This window comes from Leucoraja erinacea, chromosome 4, assembly GCF_028641065.1.
Source record: "Leucoraja erinacea ecotype New England chromosome 4, Leri_hhj_1, whole genome shotgun sequence".
NCBI classification, from domain to species: Eukaryota; Metazoa; Chordata; class Chondrichthyes; order Rajiformes; family Rajidae; genus Leucoraja; species Leucoraja erinaceus.
The window spans coordinates 50,250,344-50,270,021 of NC_073380.1; the positions used below are offsets into that span (position 1 = coordinate 50,250,344).

The following is a 19,678-nucleotide window of genomic DNA, read 5'->3' on the forward strand; positions in this document are numbered from 1 at the left end:
ACGGTCTCCTGTGAGTATCTTGATGATCACTCCCTCCAACATTGCATCTTGAAAGGACTCCATTCCTTTCTCCCAATTTCTGCATCCCAGTGGCATTTGTTCTAATATTGAGACTTTTAATACCAATACTTCTGAGATGACTTGTTTTTATCTTGTCTGTCGCTACCTTCTTCCATGATTGACAGGTCCTCTGGCAATGTTGTCTCGATTTCCTGAACTTCTACTCTCGTCTTCTCTCCTAGAAGCCGGAATAAGAATAGGGTTTCCTTTCTGCCTTTGGCTCACCAACTTCACGCCGACCGGTGCTCACCCCATACACTAGTTCTATCCGACACACTAGGGACAATTTATATTTTTATTGAGGCCAATTAACCTACAAACCTGTACATCTTTGGAGTGTGGGAGAAAACCGGAGCACCCTGAGAAAACCCACACTGTCACGGGGAGGATGTACAAGTTCCAAACAGACAGTACCCATAGTCAGGATTGAAACCGGGTCTCTGGCACTGTAAGGCAGCAACTCTACCACTGTGTCACCCTGTCATGGCACTTCCTTGTGCAACCACAGGAGGTGCCACATTTACCTTTTTACCTCTACCATTTCCAATATCTATGGACCCAAGCAGGGTTTCCAAGTAAAGCAGAAATGTTGTGCTCACTCTTTGGTCTTCTCAACATTGGATAAATCAGGTGACCAGATTGATGATTCTGACTGTTTAAACTTTAATTCACCACACTTTCCATTCGTTAGGCCTGGCACTGTCCCAAGGGTGATTCTGCACATTTTAGCCTTACACTGAATATTGAAACCAAATAACTAAACTTTAATTCATCCATTCTACTTTTCCACTCAGACGACCTCAATTTATTTTCGTCATAGTTTTCCTGTAGCTGCACTCACAGTAGCATGGTTTATTTTTCCAATCCCCTTGTTTCCCCGAAGTCCAACATAAACTCATCAGGAATTCACCCACTCCAATGAGGATTGGTTCGATATTTCAGTCAACACATTTTAGCACTTATCACAAACATGATCTTTTTGAATATTGAAACAAAATCACTTTTCCTGTTCTAATGATATAATTATCCTAAAATTAAACTCTTTCTCTTTCCCGATACTTGACGAGCTGAGTATCTCCTGCATTTTCTATTTTTATTTCATATTCCCAATATCTGAAGTTGTTTGTTTGCTTCCCTTAAAAACACTGCTGTTTTGTAGCACATTCCGATACATGTGTCATTCTATTTTTATTGTGTAGTATTTCAAACTGATGTGTTATTTTGAATATATGTTAATCTACAGTCTTGCCAAGCTAATTCTTGAGCAACTTGGCTACCATCATTATTTCTAAATATATCATCTGTTTTCTTTATCGGCAACTTATCACTACATTCAATCATTTGGATTTTGAAACACGCCTGACTGTGAAGTTTGTATTGTACAAAATTATAATGGCTGCTTATGTTCCTCCTGGTTGTTCATTTCACCTACTACTTCTTTGTTTGTGGTCAACTTTGACATTGTTTTCTCTTCTGATCCAGGAAATATTGTACAATCGGGAGTTTCTTCAATTGCAATAAGTTCTTCCACCTGTGGCTTTATCAAATCTGTTTAGGATATAAATAAACAATGGTGTCAGTGGGCTGGCTAACCGCAAAATTAAACTCACAAAATCAAATAATTTACCTAAATGAAAATATTAAAATAATGGAAATTCAAAGCCTTTTTCAAACCAGCGGAGATAGTGGAGGAATGAAAAAGGATGATGGGGCGTTCAGATAAATAATTTAAGGAAACTGAGTGCATCAAATTTCTGCTTTGTTCCAGACTTAACCATTGCTACGCTTTCTTTGTCTCAAGAAGCCAGGCAGCCACAGGAGACAAGGGATCCAAGGCTTCCCGCCGAGCCGCAGTTGCGGACAGGGAACCCGGCTGGAGGCCTTTATCGAGGCACCACAGTCCCGATGCCACCCCGGAAGGCCCCGAAGGCTCAGCGGAGGGGGGGAGAACAAAGGAGGACATGGCATGAGATACTCTGTGTAACTTTGCCAGCACCCTTTATGTGGCGACTAGTTGTATACCTTGTGCATGCAAGCAAAGAGTTTCACTGTGACTTGTCACATGGTATGTATGCCTTTACAGCACTACTTTTTGACAGTGGAGAGCAGGACGAGCCCTCTCCCTACCCATCCCTACAGTTTAACCTATAGACCTCATCAACAATAATGATGTGCTGGCTTTGGAGAAAGTCCAGAGGAGGTTTACGAGAATTATCCCAGGAATGATTGGATTAACATACGGTGAGCGTTTGATAGCACTGGGCCTGTACTCCCTGGAGTATAGGATGAGGGGGGACCCCATTGAAACTTACCGAATAGTGCAAGGCCTCGATAGAGTGGATGTGGAGAGGATGTTTCCACTCGTGGGAGAGACAGGAGGTCATAGCCTCAGAATAAATGGAGAAGGCAGGAAACTGGTGTTGAGAGGGAAAGATAGATCAGCCATAATTGAATGGCGGAGTGACCGAATGGCTTATTCTTCCCCTATAACTTCTGAACGTATCTATCTTATATCACCGATCCACTTCCACTATAATTAATCTGTGACTCACAGTCTCCTCATTCCTCCATCCACCACAAATATTTTATCGGACCCTTACAGTCTATTTCTTTCCCCTCTTGACCTTACCAGCCTCCATAATCCCCCCCCCCCCCTCTGACTATTGAGGGGGAACCTCATTGAAACATATAGAATAATGAAAGGCTTGGATAGAGTGGATGTGGAGAGGATGTTTCCACTAGTGGGAGAGTGTAGGACTAGAGGTCATAAGCTCAGAATTAAAGGATGTCTTTTAGAAAGGAGATGAGAAATTCTTTTAGTTAGAGGGTGGTGAATCTGTGGAATTCTTTGCCACAGAAGGCTGTGGAAACCAAGTCAGTGGATATTTTTAAGGCAGAGGTAGATAGATTCTTGATTTGTCCAGGTTATGGGGAGAAGGCAGGAGAATGGGGTTAGGAGGGAGAGATAGATCAGCCAAGATTCAATGATGGAGTAGACTTGATGGGCTGAATGGCCTAATTCTACTCTTATCACATGACTTTATGACCTTTGGCACCCTCAGGTTTCCATCCTTATTTTGCCACCTCAGGTTTCTGACTCTCTTTGATCTATTCACCCTCATTGGCCCTAACTCTGACCTTCTCCACTCCTCCTCAATCTCTCAGGCATCTTCTGTGATACTCTCCCAATTCAGTTCAGAGAATGTGACATGGCAGTCATTGCTAATAAATGGTTGCAAGATTTTCAGTACAGGGAGCTAAATATTTTGACTTACAGATTCCGCAAGAATGAAAAGGAAAATGAGTACAATTAAGAAAGGAGAAAAGGATTAAAGATGCCAAACAGAATTTTATGGAGTTCTGCATGTTCCCCCTCACAGCACAAAAAGATGTGAGATAATGTATAAATGCAGGAAGTAGATAAACATGCCGTAAATACATATTGGTTTTAATGCTGAATATTAACTTCTTTCTGGATTGGGATAAGATTGGCTCAATTTTGGGACAAGCTCATAAATAAAAAGTAGAGAATTTATTAAGTTTGGGATAGTTTGCTGCAGGAATATTGTAGAACCAAAAGGGAAACTGGTTATTGCACGAGAAAACATGTTTACTTTACAGCACCTTGGTGAAATCCAGCTGGAATTTTGCATGTAGCTTTGGTCTCCTAAGGTGAGGAAGGGTGGTTTACTGGATTTATTCCAGGGATGGAAAGACTGAGATATAGATGGATGTGGGTTGATGATTGAGCTTAGCAGGAACTGGGCACCACATCTTTAAAAGAGCGGCGCGGTGATCATCCTCTGAGTCTGTCATTATTTTTCTGTCAATGGGGTGGGAACACTGGAACCCGAATCCATCTCGTGGCGTTGTCGTTACACGAGGAGTGCAGGAGAATTTTCCAGGACTCACCGTCGCCGTGACATCCGATCATCAAGCTGCTGCTGCTGCTGATACATAAGTAAGCTGCTTGTGCTTCATTGAAATGCTTAGTAGGCTGCTACTGCGGGTCTGCGGAACAGCCTAATGATTGAAGCTTTTTTAAGGGAGTTGCGGGGTCGAGAACTGATGGGATAGATTGTGGACAATTTATTTCCATTGGTTTAGAAGTCCAAGACTAAGGGGTCCCAGTGAGCTTCAGGGGTGCAGGGATATTCATGGTCAATGACAGGAGACGGTGAGGACACAATGAGCTTCAGAGGAATGTGGAAAAATATCACCTTTAAGTCTGATGCCTAACTAATTTCCAATTAGTCGGATAGTGGATTATCAAAGTCTTCTGCCCCTGTCCCACCAAGGCGATTTTTAAGGCGACTACAGACGACTAGGCTGTCGCCACATGGTTGCCGGGGTGTTGCCTGTATGGTCGTGAGTAGTCTCCTCAGTCGCCCAAAGAATCGTGGCATTTTTCTGGTCACCGCTGGATTTTGATATGTTCAAAACTTTTCTGCGACAGTTGGCTTGTCATATGTTGTCACCAGGATGACGTAGGTTGTTGCCGGTGCTGACTTCAGTGAATTCCATTGGCGACTGCCTACATCAACCGGCAACAGGTTCTGGTGACTGAATTGCCTTACCTTGTTGTAGCTTGTCGCGGGCGGACGTAGGTTGTCGTAGGTGTGGCCATCGGTGGACGTAAGTTGTCGTTGGTTATTGTTGGTGGATGACCTAATGGGTCACCGGTTGTAGGTAGCTTGCCTTAGCTGGACGTCGACTGGGTGGTAGGTTGTTGTGGACATTGTCGTTGACATTGTCATAGGGGGGTCCAGTCACCGTTTTTTCGGTGACCTGCTACGACTATGACAGTCACCGGCAGGCCCATTACTTGTTTTACCAATAGTGTGATAATAGTTCACTGATAATTGCAGAATGTTCATTTCCAATCTTAATTCCTCAGCAAATCAAACAATCCATGTCCACATGCAAGAAGATCTGGACAACATTCAGGCCTGGGCGGGTTACTGGGAACTAATATTCATGTCACAGTTACAATACAATGATGCAATCTAGTGAGAGTTTAATTTCTGCCATTGACTTTGCCTTCATTGGGTTCTTACCATCAACATTTAGGTTGGCACCATTGTCCAGTAATTCAACCAGAACAGCCATATAAATACCATGGGTAATTAGTTGAGAGGTTGGATATCCCTGAGATGAATGAATCATATCCAAACATAGCAAAGTCTTCCAGCATCCAACATCTCATATGCCAAGGTCTATGGGATGCTTGCTTTCATAGGTCGGGGCATTCAGTATAAGCCAGGAAGTCATGATGCAGCTTTACAAGGCTTTGATTAGGCTGCATTTGGAGAATTGTATGCAGTTCTGGTTACCGCTTTACTGGAAGTGTGTGGAAGCTTTGGGAAGAGTGCTGAGGAGGTTTATTAGAATGATGCCTGTATTAGGGGGTATTGGTTACAGGGAGAGGTCAAGCAGACTTGGATTGTTTTCTCTGGAATGCCAGAGGTTGTGGGAGATCTGATAAAATTGAGAGGCATAGATGGGGTAGAGAGTCAGAACTTTTTCCCCAAGATGGAAAAGCCAATTACTAGAGGGCATAGCTTTAAAGTGAGAGGGGTAATGATTAAAGGAGGGCACAAAATGGTGGTGAATGCCTGGAACGTGCTACTACTGGGGCTGGTGATTGAGGCAGATATGACGGTGGCATTTAAGAAATTTTTTGGGATATAAGGCAATAGACAATAGACAATAGGTGCAGGAGTAGGACAATTGGCCCTTCGAGCCAGCACCGCCATTCACTGTGATCATAGCTGATCATCCAGATTCAGTACCCCGTTCCTGCCTTCTCCCCATATCACCTGACTCCGCTATCTTTAAGAGCTCTATCTAACTCTCTCTTGAGACCATTCAGAGAATTGGCCACTGCCTACTGAGGCAGAGAATTCCACAGATTCACAACTATGGGTACATTTTTCCCCTCATCTCCATTCTAAATGGCCTACCCCTTATTCTCAAACTGTGGCTCCTGGTTCTGGACTCCCCCAACATCGGGAACATGTTTTCTGCCTCTCGCGTGTCCAATCCTTTAATAATCTGATACGTTTCAATAAGATGCCCTCTCATCCCTAAATTCCAGAGTATACAAGTCCAGCCGCTCCATTCTATCAACATATGACAGTCCCACCTTCTCGGGAATTAACCTCGTGAACCTACGCTGCACTCCCTCAATAACAAGAATATCCTTCCTCAAAGTTGGAGACCAAAACTGCACACAATGCTCCAGGTGTGGTCTCACTACAGCCATGTACAACTGCTGTACCTGCATGCTTACTTTCAGTGAGGGATGAACAAGGACCCCCAGATCTGTTTGTACTTCTCCTTTTCCCAACTTGACACCATTCAGATAATAATCTGCCTTGAGGATGCAGGGAATAGAGGGATGTGGATTATATGCATGCAGATAAGAATTTGTCATGGCATCATGTTCGGCACTCATTGTGTTCTTGTGCTGTATCGTTCTATGTTCTAATGGAAAGATTGCTTTGTTTTTATTGGCATCTTTCTTTGAGGTCAGTAGAGAGCGCCATTGGTTTATTGTTGACTGCAGAAACCAGCTCTATGTTTTTTGAGTGGAGTTGTGGCAAGTGTCAGAAAATATTGATAGTTTTTATTCCACTCAACTTAAACAGGCTTTACTCACCTTTGTCTGTATTTTCTCCATTTGTAGTTTTTGTTGTGACTTTGGTCAGTGATTCCTGAACATTGCCTGCAGCATCAGCCACGTACATTGCCATGCAGATTTCTCCAGAAGCTTGGACAATCATTAGCTAGTCAGAAAAATAATTAATTGTTTGCAAGAAAATAAGTTGTTCTGTGTGTAAACAATGAAAAACAAAGAACATAGCTGTAAAAATGTTGTATTTTCTTCTTATTTTAGTTCAGTTTTTAGTTTAGAGATACGTCGCGGAAACAGGTGCATTTGACCCACCGAGTCCGCACCAACCAGTGATCCCTACATATTAGCACTATCCTACACACAATTTTACATTTATACCAAGCCAATTAACCTACAAACCTGTACGTCATTGGAGTGTGGGAGGGAACCAAAGATCTTGGAGAAAACCCACGTGGTCACAGGGAGAACGTACAGACAAGCATCGGTAGCCAAGATCGAACCCGGTTCTTTGGTGCCGTGAGGCAGTAGCTCTACTGCTACGCCACCATGCTGCCCTTATTGAAATTATACGGTGGGTTACCATCTAGACATTAATCTAATTAATTTAATTAATTAATCGTTCTAAAATCTGGACACATTGAGAAAATGAAAATACAAATCTGATAACATTGTTTATATTTTTTGTAGTTTAAAGGAATAGTATTGCTAAATTGATCATCACGAGAAACTGTAGAAAAGAGATATCAGTATACAGCACCATCCAACACTGACCTCTACACAACAATAACTAAAAATGTTCAGAAATGTCCTGCTCGCAAAAGGACAAATTCAATTCAACTTGCTATCAGCCCAAATAGTCTACTCTAACTCATCAGTGAAGAGGTGGAAAATGTTGTTTACAGTTCTTGTAATCAACAGTTACTCACTAATAAGATGGTTACCGATATCCAGACTTCACCATAGCCTGTCCAAACTTGACCAAATCTGAAGGTTAACATTGAGCGAAAAGCGATGACCCTTCACATTTGACTAAGTGCAACATTAAAGAGCTCTGGAAGAGAATGGTAATCCAGAGAAACACATTCCAATAGTTGAAGTCAAACACAAAAGAGATTAAGAATGTTAGAATCTAGAAGAAAAACAAAATAGAAGGCTGGAAGAATTTAATGGGTCAAGCAGCATCTATGGAGGTGAAAGGTGCATGTCAACATTCCGGTTCGAGACCCTACATTGAGATTGTAATGGAAGAGGAAAGATTGCCAGCATATAGCTGTATCAGGGAGGGGTAGGACAGAGTATGGTGTGTGATTGATGGAACCACTCGGGGAAGGGATGGATGGTGGACAGATGAAACCAGGTGGGGGATAGAGAAGGAGATGGGAAAGATGAATCAAGGGAAATTAAATCTAGATGCTCGTTTGTGGGAGTGTGTGGGTTGCAGTTGTCGGAATGGTTGGAATCATACCTTGCACAAAGGACAATGGTTGTAGCTGCTGGAAGTCAATCTTCCCAACCACAGGACAATGGTACACACGTTCACATGTCATAGGAGTAGAATTAGGCCATTTTGTCTCTCAAGTCTACTCTGCCATTCAATCATGCCTGATCTCTGCCTCCTAATCCCATTTTTCTGCCATCTCCCCATAACCCTATGACCCCTGTTCAAATCACGAATTTGCCTATCTCTGCCTTAAAAATATCCACTGATGACCTCCACAGCCCTCTGTGGCAATGTTCCACATATTAACCACCCTCTGACTAAAGAAGTTCCTCCTCATATCCTTTCTGAAAGAGCGCCCTTTAATTCTGAGGCTATGACCTCTGGTCCTAGACTCTCCCACCAGTGGAAACATCCTTTTCACATCCATTCTATGCAAGCCTTTCATTATTCTGTAAGTTTCAATGAGGTCCCCGCAACCTTCTAAATTCTAGCGAGTAGAGAGGCCTGTACTGTCTATCGCTCATCATATGCTAATCCACTCATTTCTGGAATCATTCTTGTAAACCTCCTCTGGACCCTCTCCAGAGCCAGCACGTTCTTCCTCAGATATGGGGCCCAAATTTGCTTACTCCCAATGTGGCCTGACCAGCGCCTTGTAGATCCTCAGCGTTACATCTGTGTTTTTGTATTCCAGTCCTCTTGATATAAGTGCTAGCTGCTCTAATCAGTGTCCTGGACCGAACCATCTTCAGCCACATTACCCATGGCCTTCTTTCCATCTTACTGTCAGAAGTGAGGTTGTTCACAGCTAAGTGGAAAGTGTTAATTTCTGATCTCAACTCTTCAGCAAATGAGGCAGCCCATGCTCAAATGCAGCATGATCTAGACAACATTCAAACATTCTGGCTAGGGTGGATACGTAGCAAGTAACATTCACTTGTTACCAGGCAATGACAAACTCTAAAAAGACCATTTAACTATCACCATTGACACTACCTTCATCGAGTTCTTGTCATCAACATTTACCAACGTTTCAACCGGAACAGCAATGTAAATACCGTGGTAGCAAGGGCAGTTTAAAGGTTGGATATCCATGCAGTGAATGACTCACCTCCAGACACTGCAAAGCCTTCCAGCATCTACAAAGCATAGGTCAGGAAAGTTATGGAATACCCCCCACTCACCTGGAGGAACAGTATCTCATATTTTGCTTGGGCAGCTTACAGCCCAGTGGTATGAGTATTTATTTCGCTGACTTCAAGTAACCCTGACATTCCCTTTCTCTCTATCCCTCCCAAACCCAAGTTGCACCAGATTCTCATTTGCACCCAACAAACAGCTGCCAATGGTACTGTTTCCTTTATCCTTTTTTGCATATCTTTCATTTATATTCTTTATCTCTCAACATCATCGTCTATATCTCTTGTTTCCCTTTTTCCGAATTAGTCTGAAGAAGGATCTCAACCCGAAACGTCACCCATACCTTCACCCCAGAGATGCTGCAGAGTTACTCCAGCTTTCAGTGTCTATCACCTGGATGAGTGCAGCTCCAATAACATTCAAAAACCTGGACACCATCTGACCAAAGCAGCCTGCTGGAGTGGCACCCAAATAACAACTTTAAACATGTATTCCCTGCACTGTTGTCGAGGGATAGGCAGTAAATATTGCCTTGTTGCATTCACCCAGATACTATCAAATAAGTAAATCAAAATGAGGGCATACCTGTCAGCCAAGGTATGCTGTGGTGGAATGTGTGCATATTCTCAGTAGTTGAGAGTATTGCTTGGTAGTGAATAGTTACGACTTGTTTTGGACGTTGAAGCTGAATATTACAGATGGTGGGAAGGCCCTGTGGTCAGAAGATATGGTGGTCACTGCATACTAGGACGTTGCTGACAGGAGACTTGGTGATGACAACACGGTTGAATGAAAATAATGAGTAATTAGACTCATTTCTCTTGATGTTGTGAGGAGCAGATTGATAAATATCAGCCCATGAATGTTATCTAGTTTTTCCTGCATGTGGTGGATAGATCCAGGTTTATTAAGCAGCAATTGCATTATATTAAACATCCAAGTAATTGGACGTTGGGTCGTGGGCTTGCAGTAGCCTGGGCTTACCTGGGCTTACCTGCATCGGTGGTGCTCCAGTCATTCCGGCATGTGGACTGGACTTTGGACTTTTTCTTTCTCTTTGTAAACTGTGCCAAAATATGGCGATTGTGCATTTGTGGGTTGTGCAAAAGAATTTCACCATGCTGCGCATACGTGACAATAAAGAACCATTGAGTTTCAGCAGCTTCAATAACTATGTTCTGTCTACCATAAAGTCATGGAGGGGACTTACTTCGCAATATTCAAATTACTTGGATTTATTTGGACCGTTTTTTAGTTTTATTTAAATTATTGAAAGTATTTGGAACCATGATACTGTACGTACTCTGTTTCCTTCCACAGCTCAAAGACGTACAGGTTCGTCAGCTAATTGGCTTGGTATAATTGTAAGTTGTCCCTCTATATCACCGTCACCTGTGCGGGGATTGCTGGTCGGCAGGGACTTGGTGGGATGAAGGGCCTATTTCCGCACTGTATCTCTAACTAAAACGAATTGGTCTATGAAAAATCTACTGTTGTGTTCTGGGACTGAGATCGATTGGCCTTTGATAATTGTAACCATCTTTCTTTTTGTTTGGAATGGTTCCAACAATTGGGGAGTTTTCCCTTTGTTTCCCATTGAATGAGCTTTTATGAGGCTGCTTTTCGAGTGCTTCCATGCTGGCTAGGACAGGTTCCATTCATCTATCTCTGGGATTGAGCTCTTTCCTTCCACCTTTGGAGCAAGGTTGCAATGACTGGAATGGAGCTGTCCTGGTGGAAACTAAATTCACCATCATTACTGGAAAATGGTGCTTAATAACATTGTCAGTGCAGCCCTTCATCTATTCGACCATTGGCATCAGATAAAAGGGATGTAGATACATTAAGTGGTTGAGCTTTAATCTGGCAAAATGTCATGAACTTTGATAAGAGGAATCTAAAAGTGAGTTATTATCAAAAAGAAGTGAGACTGCAAATAAGTGAAATTCAGACATGTCAATATGTTCTGGAATCATCAGAAGTTAGCAGGCTGGTCTGACAAATAGTTAAGAAGTTAAGTGGTGAATTGGAAAAGGGCTGAAGTTTAATAATACGGTGGTTTTGTCACAGTTATACGGGTGTCAGGCCTCAGAGTCTTGGTCCCCTTGGCTTCAAAAAGATATGGTAGCATTGGAGGCAGCCCAAGGAGATTCACCGACTAATTGCTGGGGTGAATTCCAGGGATGACTATCAAAAGAAGTTAGAGAGTTTAGATCTGTAGTCCTTGGAGTTTAGAGGAATGAAGGGTGACCTTAATGAAACATATGTTCCTCAGGAGATTTGATAGCTTATATGTTGAGATGATATGTGGCAGAATCATCAGAGACAAGAGGAGGGTCTGGCTATTTAAAATGTGGATGTATAGAAATGTCTTATTTCAGAGGGTGGTGAAAGCCAGATCATTAGATATATTTAAGGTGAAGGTGGGTGAAGATTTGAAAGATTAAGGAATTGAGGATTAGGGGGGAATTGGCATGGATGAGGGGTAATGCCAATATAGATTAATCGTGGTCATATAGAATGGCAGGGCAGGCATGATGGGCAGAGTGGACTACTCTTGCGCCAATTTACTTGTGATCCTCTGTTTATATGTTGTGCTAACTGGCTGAAATTGATTTTCCCTTGTTTGTCTTTAGGACATATTAGTCTAGTTTTCTATATAGTTGGACATTTGGCAATGTCAAATTTGTACCGGAAAAATTGTTAAGGAGAAGAGACACTTCTGGAGCATTCAGCACTGCATCCACCTTTCTGTTTAAGATCATAGACTTTGTTATATACAATGTATTCAGCCCTGCATTGGGTTCAGATGGAGTGAGTTGAAATAACTGAGGACTGGCTTCTGTGCAGGTTGGATGCCACGAGGAAGCTGAGATGGATCAGCGACTTAGCACTTTCACTGAAGATAGTTGCAAACACTTCAGCCATGTTTTTCATAGGCTTGGCTGGATTTCATTATGATAGTGGATGGGAATGTCCAGGAGGCTTCGTCAGTCTAGTAGTGTTTAATTGTCCACCATCACTTATATCTGGATGGGACAGGACTGTAGAGCTTTGATCAGATCAATTGGTTATGGGATTGCTTAACTCCAGACAGATGTTTCTACTCTTCAATGTGCACAAACCCCTATATTTGAGTTTGAGTTTAGTTTATTGTCAGGTGTACCAATGTACAATGAAAAGCTTTTGTTGTGCGCTAACCAGTCAGCGGAAAGACTATACATGATTACAATTGAAGAAAAAATATTGCAGTTAATCATCTTCAGATGAAAAGGACTCCATGGAATACCAGAGGAAAATACTCAGACTGGAAACCTGGAGCCATCCATCCACAGTGTACAGATACATGATAAAGGGAAATAACGTTAATAACCTTCAGTGCAAGATAAAGTCCAGTCAAGTCCAATCAAAGATAGTCCCGTGGTGTCCAATGAGGTAGATAGTAGCTCAGGACTGCTTTCTAATTGTTGGTAGGATGGTTCAGTTGCCTGATACGTTGTATGAAAACCCAATTTTAGGTTTGCTGAGTTGGTTCCCCAGATTGACAATGGATCTTTAAATCACTATCCAACATCTCCCAAGGCCTGTACTTAAACAGAATTGTGTTTATATTCCCATTTTATTGAGTGTTTTTGCATACTTACTGAATATCTTTTTGAAAGCTCTCCATTTCGATTTTGCCCTTGAACGCTTGAAATGTCAAAAGATCAACAATGTTGATGAGGAAGATTCTTTGCATTCTATAATCCTCACAATTACATACAGGTATTATCACCAGATGGTTGGTGCATCTATAGAATATGATTATGGCTTTGTGCAAATGGATATACAATTTATGTCAACATTTCTCACCAAAAAGTCATCACGTTCCTTTGAATACTGTTCACTAAAGCAGTTGAGAATTGAAGAAAAATATTGCAGCTAATCATCTTCAGATGAAAAGGACTCCGTGGAATACCAGAGGAAAATACTCAGACTGGAAACCTGGAGCCTTCTAAGTGTTAGCAGGACTACAAATTAATCTGGGAAATAAAGGAATAATTGAGATTCCAGTGCCTGCAACTTTCCTAAACAATTCTATTGAATTCAAATGGCCTGGGTCAAAAGGACACAACGTATCAGATGATGCTTTCTTGGCTTTCAGTGCTCAGTCTTGACTATAGTTATAATGGCTGAAGCACACAGCAGCAGTGAGTCTGAACCTCCATTATCAATTGGATCATGAAGATGAGGAAGTGTGAATGAAATCACAGAATAGTACAGAAGGAAGATTTAACCTATTGTGTGTATCTATCTCTGGAGTAGAATTCTCCCTCCCCAACTCTATGGTATGTTCATTTAAAAATAAAATTCAGTGCTCCCTCTTACAAAAATTACCTGATGAAACTCGGTCATGATTTGTAGATGGGTGCTTCTAATCATTCATATGTCAGCACTAGATTAAATTGAAAAGGAGATGATGTCTTTTTATCTATGAGAAATTTAAGAGTAATTATTTCCACACCATTAAATTAGTTTTCTGTGCAAATGCCATCCTTTTCTGCATATAAGAATGTTTGCACACGTGTCAGTTATTAGGTCAGATTGAAGTTATTTGCACTTTGATTCTTGTTTGGTGGGCAAATGTTCTGCTTTGTTTATGAAGGAATTTAGACCAGTAGATCTTCTGCAAAATCAGGAGGTGATAATGATGAGAGGTGATAGTGATATAGAGGATGAGCAGGGCTGAGGTGAGTGAAGAAGGCATAGAAAATGCTATCATTGGCCTGTTTGTGGCTATCCTCCATGACCCCACCTTTATCTACAAGGGAATATGGTTTTGTCAGTGCTTGTTCTTTCTTTGTGTATTATTTAGCCATGAAACACATCACAATTGAGTTTGATCTTGTCATCGAGTATGATGGTTGCCACAAAGGAAATTAACAGGCTATTTTTTTATTCTCTTCTCACTAAGTCAAAGTATTAGCAGCAAATGAAATCCATGCTAGTGCGTGGATATGTGCAATAGTTTACTTTGGTATGAAATATACTTACAAAATCTAAGAATGGCAAAATTGCAGAGCTTCAAGGTCGACAGGTATCAGGTGTCTGAGTGTGTGATTCAGAAAAGGCATGTGCAAAAAGTATTTAGGAAAGTTGGTATTTGTGGAGGGACTGAATATAAAAATAATTGAGCCAAATATTAATTGCTGGAGGAACTCAGCAGCTCAGGCAGCATCTGTTGAGGGAATGGACAGATGATATTTCCTGACCTGAAATATCATCTGTCCATTCCATCCACAGGTACTGACTAACCCACTGAGTTCCTCCAGCACAAGATTCAAATAGTTTCTTATGTCTACAGAAATAAGGGGTTTTGCATCAATTATATAAACCATTGGTGAGACAACGTCTCTAATATATCAGTCTGATTTAAGAAAGTATGTAAATCCAGTTGCAAGCAATTCAGAAGATATTTACCATCTACAGCATGGATGGATTGTCCATTTAGCATGTTTTGGACAAACTGTGCTTATAACTACTGTTGTTTAAAAGAATGGGGGAAGGTGGTTTGATTGAAACATAAAGTCCCGAGGAGTCTTGACAGGGTAGACATAGAAAAGATGATTCCTCTTGTGGGAGAACAAAACATAGGTGTCTTTAGGCTTTGGAGATACAGCGCAGAAACAGGCCCTTTGGCCCACCGAGTCTGCGCCGACCAGCGATCACCCCGTACATTAACATTGTGGATGATTTACAATTCACAGAAGCCAAAAAACCTACAAGCATGTATGTCTTTTGGAAGATGGAAGGAAACCGGAGCACCCAGAGAAAAAACCTACACGGTCACAGGGAGAACGTACAACCTCTGTATGGAGAGCACCGTTAGTCAGGATCGAACTCGAGTCTCTAGCACTGTAAGGCAGCAACTCTGCCGTTGCGCCACTGTGCCACCCGCGGCAAAAGTTTTTTTTTCTCGCTGCTGGTTATGAGTTTGTGGAACTTCCCCATTCCTGGCTCAGAAGAAAACACCTAAATAAGACAGTGAGAGATAACTGCAGGGAGATGGGAAAGCAAAACTGTGATTACAAACAGATATGCAATGATCTTATTGACTGGCAGAGAAGACCCCAAGGAAGACAGACCTGTTCATAATTCTTGTTTAATTAATCACAATATGCTTCAACTTTCAAAGCATGTGCTTTAGTCCACATAATGTATGAGCGATATTGCGTTTGGTAATGAATGATTAGATACTATCCCACTAGACCTATACACGAGCCGTGTGCTGGAGCTAGTTTATATGCTTTGATAGAATTTTAATAAACCTACAATGCTTGCATAAAAACATTAAATAGGAAAAGCATTCAATTGACTTGGATCTTGAGCTCTGAGAAGACAATTTGTTCGAAATCCAATATTAGGAGGGTTGAGTTACTCTGTGAATAGATGGCTTGGCAAATATATGGATGCAAAGTGCGTTGTACTCTATGGAATGTTAGATTATCATTCTACCGTCTGAAATACTCTGGAGAATTTACCGCTCCTGCCAAGCTGCCAGCTATCACAAAACCTTTGCTGATTCCTCCCAATGAAACTGCTGAATTGAGAAGAATGTTTTGAAATGAAGTTATGGACAGTGAGTAAAATGTGTTGATATCCATCAAGATCCCGGGGGGCTGTAGAGTCACCAATGTGGTTTCTTTGTTCAAGAAGGAATTAAGAGATATCTCTGGAATTTATAGGTTGTGTCTTACTAACTTGATTGAGTTTTTTTAATGACGTGAAAAAGACGACCGATGAAGGTATGGTAATGGGTATTGCCTACGTGGATTTTAGGAAGGCATTTGATAAAGTCCCTCATGGTAGGCTGATCCAGAAGATTGAGATACATCAGATCCATGGTGATTTTGTAGTCTGTATTCAAAACTGGCTTCCCCATAGAATACGGAAGGTTGAGATGGAAGGGGGTTATTCTGGCTGAGATTTGTGACCAGTTGTGTTCCGCAGGAATTTGAGCTAGGACCTATTGTTTATGTTACATATAAATGACATGGACATAAATGTAGATGGGTGGTTAGCAAGTTTACATTCTACACCAAAACAGGTAGTGAGAAAGGATGACAAGGATACAGCAGGATTTAGATCAGTTACTAATATGGGCTGAGAAATGGCAGATGGATTTTATGATGTGAGCAAGTGTGAGGTGCTGTACTTTGGGAGATTGAATGTAAAGAGAAAGTACATGGTTAATATGAAAACCCTTAACAGAATTGATGTCTAGAGGGATCTTGGGGTCCAAGTCCATAGCTCCCTGAAAATGGTGACACAAATAGATAGTGGTAAAGGTGAATGGTATACTTGACTTTATCGGTTGAGAGGTTGAATACAAGAGTCAGGGAGTCATGTTGTATAAAGTTTAATAAAACTTTGGTAAGGCAGCATTTGAATATGTGTGCAATTTTGGCTAACCCATTGCAGAATGGATTTGGAGGTTTGGGATAGGATGCAGAAGAGGTTTATTGGAATTAGAGAATATTAGCTGCATGGATTGGAGGGTATTAGCTGTATGGAAAGGTTGGACACATTTGCATTGTTTTCTCTGGATCATCAGAGGTTGAGGGAACACCTGATAGAATTATATAAAATCACGAGAAATCACCATAGATAGGGTTGACAGAACCTTTTTCCCACAGTGGGAATGTCAAAAACCAGAGGGTATACAAGGGAACTGTTAAAATGTAGTTTTTGGGACTATATTTGTCTGTCCAGCGAGAGAGATTGTCAAGTGACCTTCAGATGGGCATTTTGGTATGCAGGGAATGGAGGTGATATGGATCACATATAGGCATAGGAGATTAACAGCATCATGTTCAGCTCAGACATTGTGGCCTCAAGAGCCTGTTCCTGTGCTGTATTCTATGCAGTATGTACTTCAGTTCCCAAAAGTGATATATTGACTGTCCCCCTTTCTAAGTGCTCATCATAGAATGTGTTTCCTCCTGAGTGATCTGTATTGAACATAAATTTGGCAGCTTTTTCTGTGAATGTTCAGCAAGGTGTTATGTTCTTTAGAAGTGTCTTTAAATAAATCGAACTGCTGAACATTTAGAACTACTTCAAAAAGGGCACGTCATCATTTTGAGGCCTATAAAAAACTTTAGGGAATCCCAACTACTGCCAATCCTGCAAATGGCAGATTCAGCAAAGACCAAGAATTGCATTATGATGACAGGGAAGGCCATTCCTAAATGTTAAGGAAGGCCTGTGCTGAGTGCGATGAGAAGAAGGGATTGGGTTCTTCGATCATGTTGCCCACAATTAAATCACCCAGCAAAACTCATTGCTAACATACGAAGGGCAATTTCCTGTGCAACGTGTTAGAGCTTGGGGTGACCTACACTTACTTGAGACAGATAAAGAATCACCAGGAAATTAATTTGACTGAAACCCATGAATGGCTTCTCTTGTCTGTCTATCCAATGTTTCCAAATTTTTAATCTTATTTGTATAAAAAGAATGACTGGTAGAAAAGTATTCCCAGTGCAAATAGTGATCCTTGCCAACATCTTTGGCATGCTACTCATTTCAGATAGACACAAGATGCTGGAGTAACTCCACGGGTCAGGCAGCATCTCAGGAGAAAAGGAACAGACAGAAGTCTGAAGAAAGGTCTCGACTCGAAACGTCAGCCATTCCTTCTCTCCAGATATGCTGCCTAGCCGCTGAGTTACTCCAGCATTTTGTGTCTATCTTCAGTGTAAACCAGCATCTGAAGTTCCTTCCTACTCATTTCAGATATCATCTCCGGAAGCAGGGCTCAGTGCTCTCTGCATACCTCCACATATATTTTTTTCACTTAATTTGATCAGCGAATGCTGATTATTCGAACAATAATTTAAGATTAAAAAATCAACGTGTTACTGTGCGATACATGGTTTCTTTCTCTTCTTTCCATGCTAAATAAATTGAACTGCCTAATTACCCAGAAAATACTACCAGAAGGTTGTTTCTTTTAAGGTAGTCTTCAGTTCTAACTGGCCCTTCAATTTAGGCAGATTCCTTACTAGTGGAAAGTCCAGGATTGGGGAAGGGGACGGGGTGGGGATTGGGGGGGGGGGGGGGGGGGGGAGGGGGATCAGTCTACCCCCACAACAGGGGGAGGAGTTAAACAGTTTGATAGCCACAGGGGAAAAGAAATTCCTGTAGTGTTCAGTGCTGCATCTTGGTGGAACCAGTCTGTTGCTGAATGTGCTCCTCAGGTTGACCAGTGTTTGATCAATGTGAATGCTAAGCTAAATTTACTGGTATGTTGCATCTCATATGCTATGTTCAATTACCCCACTTTCAAACAAAAATACACGTTCACTGAACAACTATGGGGGTTAATGGGTGCTAGTGGCCCAGCTTTGCCACAAAATAGAGGGATACAGGTTTATTGCAAGCAAATGCAATTCACAAAGATAGGCATCACGATCGCCAGTGAAGAGGTTGGTAGAAAGAGCCCATTTCTGTACTGTATGATTCTATGAAAATGCCAGAGATGCAACTTGATGACTGTTTAATGAGGTAAATGAATACTTGCTGCCTGCTGAATATTCATCCCCTATCTTTGACATTTTAAAGCAGCATAGAAACAAATAGAATAAGATGTATGATGAACTAGACTCTAAAGTAGATACAGTGAGAAATAACTGGAGAGCAAAGAAGTCTAGATTCATAAAGAGAAAGGAGAAAGGTTGGAAAGATAAGTAAAACACATAAAGTGTTATATTTTGCAGTAATGAGGTGAGATAGTTTCAATTTTCACTTTCTGTATCTCTAAAGTCTAGCAGAATGGCAGGAATATAAATCTTATCGTTACGTGGATTCTTATGATACCAATAATGGCTTTCACAGTAAACCTATCTTTTATGCAATTTCTGTGCCATTTATGTCTAACTTTTAATTCATAAGGATTTATGAAAATTACTGTTTGAGTCAATGGCCTAATAATAATTATACATACAATTTTCATAACTTAAATAAGGTAGACAAACCAGAATGAACTCTGCCTGATATGATTATGACAACTGCTGGTTTCCCAAGTTTGTGTTTTATGTAAATAGTACTCATTAAAATTTATATTCATAATTTACTTTCCATTCATGATTATCACAATGGATTTGATATTTACAATAAAAGTTTTATCTTGGTCTTATCATATCACAAGTCCCCTCCAGTTGCCAAACATCTCAATTATTGGCATCCCTAACAAACATGCATCTGGTAGACCAGCAGGATGGATGGGAATGGATTTGCCAGCTGCAGTGGGGCTGCAGCAGCATCTTCTTCTGCTGGGCGGGAATGGGGATATCTGCGTGCCCTCCCATTCCTCACCAGCAATCTCTGGAGAGAAGGAATGGGTGACGTTTTGGGTC

General features: G+C 41.3%; 1 protein-coding gene across 2 annotated transcripts in view; it reads right to left on the bottom strand.

Moving 5' to 3' along the window:
- Positions 1–1,046: 1,046 nt before the first annotated feature.
- Positions 1,047–19,678, bottom strand: part of myom1b (myomesin 1b) — a 113,022-nt gene continuing 94,390 nt past the window's right edge. For both annotated transcript variants that reach the window (XM_055634204.1, XM_055634205.1), the window contains 2 exons: positions 6,722–6,848; positions 1,047–1,608 (listed from right to left, as the gene is read on the bottom strand). In XM_055634204.1, the coding sequence (XP_055490179.1) occupies positions 1,448–1,608; positions 6,722–6,848 (288 nt within the window). In that variant the 3' untranslated portion in view covers positions 1,047–1,447. The remainder of the gene's footprint in view (positions 1,609–6,721; positions 6,849–19,678) is intronic.